The sequence below is a fragment of the Tursiops truncatus genome, chromosome 3 (assembly GCF_011762595.2).
Source record: "Tursiops truncatus isolate mTurTru1 chromosome 3, mTurTru1.mat.Y, whole genome shotgun sequence".
In the NCBI taxonomy this organism is placed as follows: domain Eukaryota; kingdom Metazoa; phylum Chordata; class Mammalia; order Artiodactyla; family Delphinidae; genus Tursiops; species Tursiops truncatus.
The window spans coordinates 90,936,038-90,951,440 of NC_047036.1; the positions used below are offsets into that span (position 1 = coordinate 90,936,038).

Here is a 15,403-nt window from a genome sequence, read left to right on the forward strand (position 1 = left end):
CATTTTTGCCAGTCCTATACCTATTAAAATTGTATCCCATTGTTTGCTTGAATTTGCATTTTCCTTACGTTTATCGAGGTTGAGAATATTTCCACATCTTTGCCATTTTTTGTTAATTTTCTGTTCTTATCATTTACCCATTTTTCAACTGGGTTGTTATCTTTTTCTTATTACATTGTAGGAATATGTTGTATATTTAAACACTAATCTTTTATCTGTTATAGCTCAGATTAAATTAATGACTTATTTGATTTTTTAAACCTGAAAACATTACTTTTATCAAAATAATTCATGCACGTGGTAAAATAAAATAAAATAAAATGGTACAGAAGGGCACATGACAAAACACAAGTCTCTTGCTCCATCCACCTCTCAATGCCCAAGCTCACTTCCCAGGTACAGTTTTTTACCACTTGTGCTTTTAGTTCTCTTGATGATTTTTTTCCATTTTTTCCATAATGTGCTTATACCACTGTGTAAGTATCCTGATTTATCACCTTTGAACATCTATTTGTTCCATGCTCTGAAAGGTAAGGTAGCCCCACTGGCCAGCTTCTCCCATCTCTTTACTATCTTTCTGAATTTTGTTGAAGTCCTTCAGATCGATCAACTACTCTCCTTTTAACGATAAGTTTATTTGCTTATTTAGTTGTTTGTTTTGGTCTTCACTTTAGACCAGATAAACTCAGAAGCAATTGTGAAAGGCAAATGCATTTGCTCCCTCCAACAATTATACTCAGAAATTACCAGTTGTAGCACATAAGCCTGTTTTTTAATGACTTATTTATGATTTTTCACACTTTGAATATTTATGGAACTGAAATTAGAGTCCCCTAAATTACATTTTTGTGTGACTCAAATTGAGCAGTTAGAGAGGCAAAATGAACTTATAGACTTGTTTTGAGTTCTTTCATAAGCAGCTGTTTCTGGCATACCTATTAGTTCCAAAGGTGTCTGTTCGTTGAGAGCTGTGAACAGAAGCATCTAACCCTTCCTCAGAGTAACAATTGCTTTCACATAGCCCTCATTCCGACTGGGTTTGGGCTTTAGTATCATTGTGGGGAAGAATAGTGTTTTTCTCTGCATCTGAGCTTGAGAGACCTAAGCCCATCTTTCCCGTTATCTATTCCTGATGTTAGGCTGTGAATTTCCCTGAATGATGAATAGCTTCATTGAATTTTCACTTCCTACTCAATTTCTTTACAAGTTAAAAGAAAAAGAATAGCCAAGAGACCAAAAGGCTTCTACATACAGAAAGTAATAGCTATGCTTTGTAAAACCATGCAGTTTTGAGCTAGAAGCATTGATCTTCAGTGCTGCCTGGTGATTGGTGTTCTCTGCAGAGCCAAATATTACCTCATTTGACCAGTTCCTCTGCTAAACCAGAATCTATTCCTCATGGTTATATCCTCTGAAGATAAGACATGCATATATGAATATGAATAAATATGAAACACCTTCTAGAGCAGTTGTAGCAATGATGAAAGGAAAATTTTATTTGGAGGAAATTTATTTATTTAGAGGAAACTTAGAGAAAAAAATATTTACCATAATTTTGTGAAATTAGTTAAAATGTTCACTGTGGTTATTGCTGGGTGGAAAGGTAGCATGTAATTTATATTTTCTTCTTACTTGTCTACATTTTCTAAGATGAATGGGTGTATTTTCTGAAATAATGTACAAAAGTTTGTTGGTTTTTATTTTAAAGGCAGGTGCTTTATATGATGATGTTACTACTACTGAAATAGTTCTCCACTGGGCTATATTAGTTTTGGACAACCGCTGCTCATTATGTCTTCCTCTGAGAAACGTTCCTGGCCTAGTGCGGAGAAACTGTTATGTTGCTCTGTCACTAAGGCTACAAGGTTGTTGTTTGTTTTTACGGTGCCCATTGGTCATTCATACTCACTGAGCATCCCATGTGCTGTTGCCTTCTGTGGGAAGATACAAAGACAGGTATTGTGGGAAGATATCAGATGAAGTGGGGAACCCCTTCAAAAGAATGATCATGTTTAACTTCTGAGAGTTTACAAATCCATCTATCAAAACAAATGTGATGGGGTTCTGTTGTGTACAGGGTGATGTGCTGGGTGCTGCACGGATGTTAAGGGAGGTTGATGCATGGCCACTGGCTTCCAGGAGCCTGTGGTCAGGTTGGGAAGATAAGACTTGAGTGTGTGAAAATAATTTTTTTTTTTTGCGGTACACGGGCCTCTCACTGTTGTGGCCTCTCCCATTGCAGAGCACAGGCTCCGAATGCGCAGGCTCAGCGGCCATGGCTCACGGGCCTAGCCACTCCGCGGCATGTGGGATCCTCCCGGACCAGGGCACAAACCTGTGTCCCCTGCATCGGCAGGCAGACTCTCAACCACTGCGCCACCAGGGAAGCCCTGAAAATAATTTTTTAAAAAAGAGAAAGAGAAATGAAAGTTTAGTAAAACAACCTAAAAGTTGTCCCATGGCTGTATATAGTCACTGAATGAATGGTACAGGTGCTAAATGCTGGAAGAAGGAAGAGACCACCTGTGGCCTGGAGTGGGTGACAAGGCCAGCATGAAGCTGGAAGGATTTGAGCTGAAAGTGGAAACTACAAGGCGTCATAAGGCACGTGTTCATGAATCCTAGAACGTTAGTTATTTCTGCCACATTCCACTGGTCAAAGCAAGTCACAAGGCCAGCCCAGATTCAAGGTCAGGGAAATAGCCTCCATCTGTTGATGGGAGGAAAGGCAAAGACATAATGCAAAGGGGCGTAGTCACAGGAGCGTGTAACTCATTGAGAGCTGTTTGAAACAGCCCTAGCACGATGGCTGATAGTGAAAATGTGATCAAGTTCTCTGGGCTTGCTCTTATATGTAATGGAGAGCTTTGGGATTTTTTTTTTTTTTTTTTGGCTGTGTCACTCGGCTTGCTTGCGGGATGTTAGTTCCTGTAGTAAAAGCGCAGAGTCCTAACCACTGGACCGCCAGGGAACTCCCTGGAGTTTTTTTTTCTCTCTCTTTTAACTGTTTTCTCATGTTGATATCAAAATGTAATATTATTCTCATCCGTATTTAACATAGTCGGGGAGCACATATATAGATATATGTAGTCTTTCTGGTTTAAGATAAAAGTGCTGTTCTTTAATGACTGTTGATCATCAAGCTGTTCCTATTATTGCTGTCCTTATTTGTGTTCAGAGGCCAAAGTTTAAGTATCATTGACATCTAAGGCGGTGTTTGGTAGAATGGAAAGGGCAAGAGCTTTGGAATCAGACTGATTTAGTTTAGATTCCTGGCTCTGCCACATATTAGCTCTGGGACTCTTTCAGCCTTCACATCTTCATCTATAAAATGGGGATAGTAGCATTTCGCCCTGCAGGTTTGTTAGTTGTTCTTGCTAGTTCTGTGTTTCTATACTGAGAAACTTTAGCTTTCATTTAGTTTTTAGAAACTAGCACCACTGTTTAAAGATTACTGTCTGACTTAATTTAGTAGGATGTACTGTATTTTGTTTTTGACCTTTTATGAGAGTCTCTCAGTGACCCACACCTATTTTTTTTTTTTTTGCGATACGTGGGCCTCTCACTGCTGTGGCCTCTCCCGTTGCGGAGCACAGGCTCCGGACACACGGGCTCAGCGACCATGGCTCACGGGCCCAGCCGCTCCGCGGCATGTGGGATCTTCCTGGACCGGGGCACGAACCCGGGTCCCCTGCATCGGCAGGCGGACTCTCAACCACTGCACCACCAGGGAAGCCCAGTGACCTACACTTTTTAAATAAAGATGCAAAATTATGCATTCTCCTCTGAGTTGACATTTCTAGAACACAAATCCTTTTTTGAGCTGCTTTTTGTGGAATGGGGCTTCTCAAGCTTGGACAGCCTTGGGTTTCTCACCAGGGCGCCCAAGTGTAAGTGGGCCACAGGCAGGGAGGAAGGCGAGCCTCTACAGATAGATTGCTCCACTTAGTGAAGGAGTCAGTTCAGTTCAATAAGCACTATGTTCCCCTGAGCAGTTTGTGCTTAATTACTAAAGACTTAATCGTGCAACTGGGACATTGTTAAAGATTTATGATCAATAATTATAAAATAATCATAATAATGGCTACTATTTATTGAGTACTTAGTATGTGCCAGGAACTGTGTTAAGTGCTTTACATGCATCATCTCATTTATCCTCAAAACAACCCTAAGAGATAGGTGCTATTATTATCCTCATTTCTAAAACCTATAAAATGACATAGCAATTTATGAAAGTAGTATAGTACATTCTAGAAAGTTACAAATACAATAGGCAAAAATAAGAAAATGAAAACACCATATTCCTACTATTCAGAAAATATTAGTGTTAACATCTTATTATGTGACCTTCTGAAATTTAGAAAACTTACTTATCTCCCACCAAGCCTAATTTTTAAGATTATTGTCTCAAAACATGATAAAGAAATTCTTTTTTTAGATGTAGAACCTGAACATTGGCCCTTTCTTTTTGTTTGCATTCCTGTTTTACTGTTATGTAAGCAGTATATAAACAGTACTGCATTCCTGTTCTACAGGAATCATAATCATTCCTGTCTGGGATGAATCCAGCTGAATATCAGACAGGTTGTATTCAGCAAAGGGCAAAAAAATAAACATATGAATAGATCAAAAAATTATTCCAATGTATCAGTTAGCTATTGCTGGGGAACAATCACAAAATCTCATTGGCATAAACAATAAGAATTTATTCTTGATTACATACCTTTGGGTCAGCTGCAGTGATTCTTATGCTACACGTCTGCAGATCAGCTGAAGTGGCTCATTTGGGGGTCCAGGCTAGAGGGTTAATAGCTATCATGGTTTGTTCTTCTCATAATAATGGCAGAAGCAAAAGGGGACAAGCCCAGTAGGGGATTAACTAGATAAACACATACATCCCAGAGGCTAAGTTAGATGTCAAGCCTGAAGTTAAAACAGTGGGAAAGATCATACCTACCATGAGTGTCCCTGGCCCCAAGGCCAAGGCAAGGGTGTAGATGTATAACAGTTCTACAGAGAAATGAAAAATTAGGACTAATTTAATCTACCATACTTCCTTCCATATGTGTATATTTATTTATCTACCCATCCATCTATCTTACAAATAAAAGCATAAATATATACACATAAGCATTATATACTATACATATATACACAGACATACAAACAAGATAAACTAAAACTTGTAGCTGTGTGTCAAAATTCTTTATGAAACACGAAAATGGATGGCATATGGAAGGAAGCAAGGTGATCAACTAAAGAAGCTAATGTAATGGACCTAGTATAAACTGAGAAGGTTTTGGAGAGTGTTATGTGTATTGAAAAACATAATAAAGAGTAAATATAGAAGCATTTCAGGGACAGGACCAACAGAAATTTGATGAGAGATTGGATACTAGGGACGAGGATGGGGGGAATTAGGGTTAAAATGGAGTGAATGAGAAGATATTCAAAATATCTACAATTCTGTGAGCCTAGGGAACTTGGGGAATCATACTAGCATGGACCAGAAGGAATTTATGAAGGGTGACTGGAGAAGGGTTGGTCTTTTCATGGTTAGGTTTCAGGTATCAGCAAACATCAAATTGGTCATGGTCTCCAGATGACTGGGTTTGGTGGTGTGTTGAGACAGGAGCACTAACTAGCTGTTCTTGTGACCATGGCCCAGTTCCTAATATCTCTTCCAGCTCTTAAATTCATAATCCTTTTACCTTTATTGAGACTTAGCGTTGGAGCAATCTGAACAAAGTATTTTCCCAAAGAGTTTAGAAAGAGAGAAAAGAACAAGATTTATATGTGCAGGGTCAGATGATGTCCTCCAGATAAATGTTCTTGGCCGGCATAGTGTTGTTGTTCTTGTTTCTTTTTTATTCTTTTTCTTTTTCTTTCTTTAACTTGAGAACCTGTAGGCTGAATATACTTCTCTGGTCCAGCCACAGACTCCAGAAACCCCTCTTGTCTTAAATCCACCCACTTCACACGTTTACATTAAGTCCTAGACCTGGAAGACTTTTGGGATTTTGATCCCTGCCCTAAGGCTTAGGGTTTACTAATTGCTAATGAGAAGGTGGAAAATACTCAAAGAAAATCAGGAAAAACCAGAGGTAGGGGAGCACTGAGTCATCAAAGTTGAAATTAAATAACATTTTAAAGAAGTACTAAAATTAGCTGATTGGTCCAGAAAGCTGAAAAGTCAAGCTTGTTAAAATCTTTGTTGTTCCTTTACAATTTGATGAGATTTTCAACTCTGCCAAGAGTGGAAACAATATCTTTTCTATGTTCTGAAACTTTATCTTACAGTTAGGTAACAATGCTACCCTCTACAGGTGCTTTGTCAATTTCAAAAGAAAGAAAAGGAGGAAAGGGCATGGACACGGAAGAAAAAAGAGAACAAAGGATTTAAAGTTGCCTCACTGTTCCAAATAATAATAGAGTTCTTGTCTAGAATAACCCAGGTGGAACAGGTCTTTCTGCACACTTAGCACTTTTCCAGAAGCAATGAGAAATGTGGAAATAGGTTTCCTACGTGTGGGTGTATTCAAGAAATACTTTTTTTTTTCATTAACTATTTTCTCTAGCTTAAATGTCTCTCCTAACAAGCCCTTTTTCTGTTCAATCCCTTCTGTAGAAATGACTTGTTGATGGTCTGTCGCCAGTTGAACATGGAAGAGTCTGTGGCTGAGATCATGAACCAACTGGGCGCTGATGAAAATGGGAAGATTTCCTTTCAGGATTTTACAAGGTGCCGCATGCAGCTCGTCAGAGAAATTAGGAAGGAGGAAGTAGGCCTTTCTGAGAAGTCAGACAATTCCTGTAAAAAGAAGAAGCTGAGGGACAGAATTGCTTCCTGGCCCACGAGCAGTGACAACAGTTTGGGTAGGTACAACCCCATGACAGTTCATAATGTACCCCTGTCCCCACTTCGTGACCTTCGTGAGACTGGCCTGCCCAGCCTGATGCCTGCTTGTCCCCAGGCTGTCCTCTGGACCACACTTGCTCTGGGTGAGCGCTTGCTAATCCCCCAGTTCTGTCCTGTGGCTTCCCAGTTCCTGGTTTACTGCTTTCTTTATTTTAGTTCTTCCATTTCCCAAGTGTAATAATGCACTCAAATAGCTACTGGGGAGGAAGGGCAAACTGGATGGGAAAGGTGGTAATTGAATCAGCAGGCCTCAGAAACTCTTTAGGGACTTCTTCAAAGCTTGGTTCAGATCTGCACAGTGAGGTTTTTAACCATTTCTTTTTTATTTAATGTGTAAAAATGTTTCTACAAACTGTTTTCCTGTTCCTAAGTATTATTGTTTCCTACTAATGCAAGATAAGCAACTAGAAAGAAAATTCTGAAAAATGTTGATAATTACTGAAGCTGAGTGATGGGAACATGGGGTTTATTGTACATGTTTTTGAGAACTCAAATATACATATTTTTAGTATGTTTATAAAAAGTTTAAAAGAAAAAATGCATCTTAAAGGGATAGCCTGAATCAAGGGATACAGGAAGTATCTGAATTTTCTGCCTATACTTTAGGGAACTTTTTTTCCTTGGAAATGTCTCCTCTATCTCCCTCTCTGTTTCTTTCTCCGCTCGGTAGATCTAGTGGCAAGAAGTGAAGCTCCGTGTTAATTGTCCATCATTTGTTAAATACATACTAATTAGCTTGGATGATTCTGTACTGCCCCACAGAACACACACACACACACACACACGCACACACACACAGAGACAGACATGCACACCCTGAATGATGTTCTGGGCAGTGGAATAATTGGGAGCATTATTATTGAGTAATTGAAATAATAAAAATGCCCTCCTATCCCCTATGCCTTGCTATCTTAATGGATTCCATTTTAGCTGCAAATTAGGTATCTGGTAATTCATATGCTCTTAGTGCAATATGTAGAAATATTTAATTTTTGAACTAACATTTTTCTGAGTATTAGTGTATGTTCATTATAGAAAAATAAGGAAAAAAAGGCAAGCAGAAGAAAACAAAAACCATCCTTAATATCTTACTACCCAGAAATAACAACTACTGTTTACATTTCTCCCTCTCTTTCTCATGTGGTGTGTGTATGTGTGATTTAATTGTTTCTTACATATTTTTTCACATACTTTCCATATAATTTTGTATCCTGCAGTTTTTCCTCTGCATTTTCCTCATGCTTTTAAATAGCATTAGAAAACATGATTTGTAATGGTTACATCATGTAAAATGGACACTAAGAATTGGTTTATTAAATGAAAGGATGAGTAGAATTCTTTTTGCTAAGCTGTATTTTCTAATTTTTCTGCCAAGAACTTGGACTTCTTCTATAAGTACATAAGCACACACACATACATATATTTGAAGGGTTAAGTAAACTGTGGTATGTTTCAACAATTGAATACCATATAGCCATTAAAGTAATATATAAATGTGTATCAAATGTGTTTACAGAAGGAATACTTGTATGAAAAAAAATTATACTAACTGTTGAAAATTGTATTTTAATGTGTGGTGTTTATAAAATATCTTGAAAGGAATGGTTTTGATAGAATTGCTGCCCACATCTAATTGGTTTGACCATCTCATAAGATTGCCCCAACTAAAGAAAGAGTTGAAGAACAACTCCTTTTTATCCTTTTCTATAACCACATACTCTTAGAGAAAGAAGAGGTGAGAGGAGGTGAATCGTAAAACGTATCATGAACTGAGGAAATGCCAGCACACATAAGACCATTTACCAATTTATCCTGGTAGTTAAAGCTTCAGAGGCAGCTTATGTGAGTGGGAATCCTGGTTCTGTCACTTACTGCCTACACAGCACTAGAGAAGTTACTTAATCTCTCTGTATCTCAGTTTCCTCATTAAGTATTACATGAGAACAATTATTGTTATTTGGAGGAATAAAGAAGCTAATATAGGGCTTCCCTGGTGACGCAGTGGTTAAGAATCCGCCTGCGAATGCAGGGGACACGGGTTCGAGCCCTGGTCCGGGAAGATACCACGCGCCGCGGAGCAACTAAGCCCGTGTGCCACAGTTTTGAGCCCGCGCTTTAGAGCCCGTGAGCCACAACCACTGAGCCTGAGTGCCACAACTACTGAAGCCTGCGCGCCTGGAGCCCGTGTTCCACAACAAGAGAAGCCACCGCAATGGGAAGCCCACGCGCCGCAACAAAGAGTAGCCCCTAGTCGTCGCAACTAGAGAAAGCCTGTGCACAGCAACAAAGACCCAACACAGCCAAAAATAAAGAAAATAAAATTTTTTTTTTAATTTTTAAAAAGAAGCTAACATATGGAAAGCACATGAAACGATGCCTAGCATAGCAAGATAAGCTATAAGCCCTAGATGCAAGTTAAGTTAATGTTGTTATTATTATTACCACTCAGTTTTATTTCCTGGAGATTGTCACAGTTACACTCATGTTGGAAAACAACTTCCTGTTCAGTCTAATGTGAATCGAATACATTTAAAAATCTATAATAATTAAACAAAGCTTTATGTGTTCAATCAGTCCCTCTCTTTTCTACATCATCAATCTTTCCTTCTGATTCTATATAGATAAACTCTAGTATCTCACATCTTGAGGTCAGGAGAAACCTTTTCTTGACTGCATGTGCCTAACTATCGCCCCACTTCTCTGCTCCTCTTAACAGTTAAACTTTTGGAGGAGTCTGTCTACACTGAATGCTTATCTGTCCTTACCTCTCATTCTTCCTTCAGCCCACTCTTCCCAGCTCCAGTCATCAGCACTCCACTGACCCTGCTCTTACTGCTTTCACATTGTCCGACCCAGTGGTTCCTCCTCTGTCCTCATCTAGATCTTTGGCATTGGCTCAGCTGACTACTCCTTCATTCAGCTGCAGTTTATTTTCCTAGACTTCTCAACACGACATTCTCCTGGGTTTCTGCATACTGTTTTGGCTTCCCTCTCTCTCTGTCTGTCTCTCCCTCCCCCTCTCTTTCTTTTTTTTTACTCCTCTTCTCCTGGACCACTTCCAAATTTTGAGGTGCCTTGGAGTTACATTTTATCCCTAGATGATCTCATGTGGTCTCATGATTTTAAATACTGTTTTTGTGCCAGTGACTCCCAAATGTATGTATCTAGCCCTGCCCTTTCCCTTGAGCTTCAGAATCAGGTAAAATTGACACATATTCCTGCATATCTTATAGACAACTCAACCTTAACATTGTCAAAAAGTTTTTTTTTTTTTTTTCGCGGTACGCGGGCCTCTCACTGTTGTGGCCTCTCCCGTTGTGGAGCACAGGCTCCGGATACGCAGGCTCAGCAGCCATGGCTCACGGGCCTAGCCGCTCCGCAGCACGTGGGATCTTCCCAGACTGGGGCACGAACCTGTGTCCCTTGCATCGGCAGGTGGACGCTCAACCACTGCGCCACCAGGGAAGCCCCAAAAAGTATTTTTGATTCCCTTCCCTACCCTTCCTCCCAGGGTCGTTTCTGTCCCAGATATCCCCACCTAGGAAATATCACCATCCACTAGTTTGCTCAAGCCAGCAAGTCCCATTGCCTCTTTTGCCAAAGTGCTTCCAGAATCTGTCCACTTCCTTGGCTCTCCTGCCACCACCCTCTTCTAACACCATCATGTCTTACCTTGGCTACTAAAAGAGCCTGTAACTGGCCTCCCTGATTCTTCCCTTGACTCCTTACATTTCATTCTTTACCCTGCAGTCAGAGTGGTCTTTTAACATTATGAAAACATGCTTAGGTCATTCCTGTGCCTACAGCGCTCCATGGCTTCCATATGAACTCAAATGAAGTCCAAATTCCTTACCGCAGTCTACCCCGTTCCCACCGCTCTAAGTTGATCTCATAGCAATTCCCCTGACTTCTTTTGCAAGCTCCAGCCACACTGACCTTCCTGCTATTTCGCTAACTTAGCAAATTTAGCCGGCCGCCAACCTATGCCCTGGCTTTTTCCTCTCATCTAAAACACTCTTCTTTCTGACCTTCTCTTTCTGACGTTCTCTTTGCATGGCTGAGTCTTTCCTGTTATTCAGATTCCAGCTTAAATATTCCCTCTTTGGAGAGGCCTTTCCAAGCTAATGTAACCTCTCCTCATTTACTCCTTCACATGCCCTTATGCTTCATACCACTAATTCTTATCTGACATTATATTATATGCTCACTTGAACATTTATTTATCCATCTCCCCCAGTGCAATAAAAGTTCTGCTAGAATACTGATGGCCTTGCTGGGGTCCTGCTATACCCCAGCACTTAGAACAGTGCCTGGCCCATGAGACATGCTCAATGCGTATTTGTTGAATGAATGAATGAGCAATGCACTGTGTTCATGCTCTTTTAGGGCTTCACAGAAGTGCAATGCATAGTTCCAGACACTAAGTAACTTACAGTTTAATTGTGGAGTCATAAGCACATGACAAATTAGGTAGCAATGAGGTTTAAATTAGAGTCAGTGAAACTTTAAAGGCCATTGAATGGTGCAGAAGATAAGGTCCATAAGGAGATCTAAGAAATACCGTGAGCAGGAGTTTCAGGAAAGGGTTGAGATTTCACCTGTGACTGCATTGTGAAGAGAAGTAGAAAGAATGTTGTGCTGTTGTGAGAAAAGCCTGAGAAAAACTTAAGTTTAACAGTTAAGTGTCAGAAAGACTTTATTGTCAGCCCTAACATTTCACAGCACATCTCAGCAGGGAGTCGAGTTGACAGAAAAAGACCTGTCAAAACATTACAGGCTCTACTTGGAAGAGGAGTTTCGATAGATTCATTTTTCCCAAATGTTTTCCTCAGAACACTGATTTCAAGAGATGCTCATAAATATTATGTGAAGAAAGAATTTCTTCGACAAATACATTTGAAAACTTTGGGTTAAATTAGATGAAGAGTTTACTTCGAGACATCTCGGAGTCTTTAATGTGCTAACGTTTCCTGTGAATCTCCAGGAGAAGAATAAAATACATAGCATTCCCCACATTTAATTGACCTTAAACTTTTATTTACAAATCTTCTCTTTGACCTTTCTCAAATATACTTTGGGGAAAAATTAAGATATCTGATCAACTAAATCATAATAGATTTTTGTATCATTTTAGAAATAATATTCAAAATTTTTTGTCTTTCAGGCACCAGCTATATAAAATTTAATAGTTATAGCAATAATAAAAAAGGTTAAAAATTACCAATATTTACTATGCACAAGGCAATTTTCTAGGAACTAGTATTATATGCTAAACTGATAAATCCCCAGGTTCACCACTGAGTTGCTGTGGGACTTAGGCTACATTCCTGATTATTCTGAGCTTCACCTCTCTTATCTCTAAAAGTAGAGTAGGGGCTTCCCTGGTGGCGCAGTGGTTGAGAGTCCGCCTGCCGATGCAGGGGACATGGGTTCATGCCCCGGTCCGGGAAAATCCCACATGCCGCGGATAGGCTAGGCCCATGAGCCATGGCCGCTGAGCCCGTGCGTCCGGAGCCTGTGCTCCGCAACAGGAGAGGCCACAACAGTGAGAGGCCCGCGTACCGCAAAAAAAAAAAAAAAATAGAGTAGTAATACCTGCATTATAGGGTATTTGGAAGGACTTAGTGGGATATCACTTGTAAAGTTCTTACACAGTGCCTGTTCACATTAGGTTTTCAATAAACAATAACATTACGTTAATTATCATTATCATCTCTGATCCTTGCGACTACATTCCAGGTTTAGAATAGAACCCTCCTTATGTAGAGGAGGACACTGAGCCTCAGAGAAATTCATTGATTTGCTCTAAGCCACACAGCTACTAAGGAGTTGAGAACACTAAGACATCACTTATTGAAAGAGATAATTCTTTGAGTCCCCTGCAACTTTTGCTTAGAAACTTCATCTTCATGACCAAGATGCAAACTAAAAAGAGCACTGCCATCCAGAGACCACTTCCAGCAATTGCAGACACATGGTGCCCAGGGTCTTGTGGAGGGATCTGAGGACAAGGCCTGTTAGAGAAGCCCATCTCTTTGCCAGCAAAGTGACAGCATGCATTATGCCAAAATAGTTATAAGGTTGTGTGTATGCTACCTAATTTCCCATTGGAAAATAAATAATCTAGATTCGTTATAATTATTTGTAATTTTCATTTAAAAATTTTGTGGTTAAAAGCTTTTCATTTTGGGGGGAAAGGATAAATTGGGAGATTGGGATTGACATATACACACTACTATATATAAAATAGATAACTACAACAAGAACAGGCTCTTAGTTCCCATAATATGACTAGGTGAAGGAAAATGCAATAAAATATGATTTAAAGGGAAAAAAATAATAAAATAGATAACTAATAAAGACCTACTGTATAGCACAGGGAACTCTACTCAAAACTTTGTAATGGCCCATATAGGAAAAGAATCTAAGAAAAGAGTGGATATATGTATATGTATATCTGATGCACTTTGCTGTACACTGAAACTAACATAACATTGTAAACCAACTATACTCCAATAAAAATTTTAAAAAAATTTTTTTCATTTAAAAATTTTTAAAATTTAAATCACATATAAAAAATTGTGATTTAAATTTTTTTTCAATTTTCTTTGTGATGAGGGAAGAGTCTGGAATTTAAAAAAATTCCTAGCATTAGGTATTTATGTATGTTAGCAATTCCAACAGAACCTTTATTCAAACGTGCCCTTTTAAATAAACGGTTTTTTACTTCAACTAAGCTGTGAACTTTAGACATGATTTCTACATATTCCTGTTAAATGTGTGAATTATGTGAAAGAGATACTGCTTCAGGGTGATGACCACTAAAAAATAAATGGCTGAATTGTCTGCGGAGAGCTGATATGAGCCTGCAAGCTTGCCTAATGAGGTCTGTGCTTTTCATATCTTTGGGAGCACTTTTTTTCTTCCTTTGGTCAGGTCTCAGAGAGTCCAGGAACTTATTTGAATCAAATCCCCATGGTTTTAAAACATTGCTTAAGACAGCAGACATTAAAATCTGCTAATTAATGCCACTAAATTTAACTTACGCTAAGATTAGAACACTGGGCACAGTTTCCAATAACCTGTATCTTCAAAGATGCTTTATTGGCCTTTCCTTGATATATATTCCCACCTGATGTGTCAGCTTCATTAATTACTGCTCTGATAGTGCCCCTGTGGTCCAAAAGGAGCATATAAAGTACTTAAGTTTCTTGGAGAAACTAATAGGAAGAATTTTCCTTAATGGAACTCAAAGTAAAAAGTTAAATCAAAGAATACATAGTTAGACAGGAAGGACTCCAAACCCCACAAGTCTGAGGAAGGAAATGTAAGGAGATATCCTGATTCCTTGGCCCATTTAAAGAGACAAGCAACCCCCTGAATTTTGGTTTAGTATCTTGCTTTTAAAAAATTAAAACTAGTGCTTCCCTGGCGGCGCAGTGGTTGAGAGTCCGCCTGCTGATGCAGGGGACACAGGTTCGTGCCCCGGTCCAGGAAGATCCCAAATGCCGTGGAGCGGCTGGGCCCATGAGCCATGGCCTCTGAGCCTGCGCATCCGGAGCCTGTGCTCTGCAACGGGAGAGGCCACAACAGTGAGAGGCCCGCGTACCGCAAAAAAAAAAAAAAAAAAAAAATTAAAACTAAAATTAGTTAATATATGCAAAACCTGTCTAGTCCTGAAACATCCCAATTTTTTCAGAATGAATGGTACTCTTAAATATTGTTGGGGTTTTGTCTATGTGTATAAATATTTTTCTAAACTCTTAAAACAGGTTAAATTAAGTGAGACAGAGGGCATTTTCCAATTCAGCTGCATTGACACTAGTATGTAGAGTTATGGCTGGTAAATTTAGAGAATCAAATGTGGTTTAAGCGCTCTATGGACTCTGGATGAGAAATTAATAATTAACACAGAGTCTTTTAAATAAAATCACTCACTGAGAGTGTTTCATTGTTAAAAATACTGCCCAGTTAGCATAAAACCAGACTAAAGTCACAGCAGTTTTTAGCCCAGTTGAAGTTTTCAAGAAGTTTGTTTTTTTGTTGGTGGTACTGGTAGTTTTTTACATACTCTAAGCCCTATGTCATAGGGTTAACAATATGTTTATTTAATTTATCCTACCCCTAGAGGCTTCTACATTCTTTAAATAATAGGTACCATGTTAACGTTCTTCTGTTGCATAGTGAGAATACTGTCAACGACTGTCTGTAGATTGACTGTTTTTAGAGTTAATTTGGGTAGATTTAGTTCTTGATTAACTTAGTCCACTTGTATCCCTTTTTATTAATCATTGTCCTTCCTGGCCTTGAGCAGTTCCTAATACCCACTGATTCACCTGTTCATACTTCTCAGATTAGACCTGCCATGGTCCAGATCTGGGTCTTCCTCCCCATCCTCTGAATTACTGCGGTTTCCTTCTAACAGTTCTTTTTGTCTAATTCCAGTTGATGCTGCTATGACTTCCAAATATTTTAAATACGTAC

The 15,403-nt window shown here is 39.2% G+C and overlaps 1 protein-coding gene across 1 annotated transcript in view; it reads left to right on the forward strand.

The window, feature by feature from the left end:
* MCC (MCC regulator of WNT signaling pathway) overlaps positions 1-15,403 on the forward strand; it is a 426,733-nt gene that overhangs the window by 66,987 nt on the left and 344,343 nt on the right. The window contains exon 2 of the mRNA XM_019940817.3: positions 6,629-6,876. Within this exon, the coding sequence (XP_019796376.3) occupies positions 6,629-6,876 (248 nt within the window). The remainder of the gene's footprint in view (positions 1-6,628; positions 6,877-15,403) is intronic.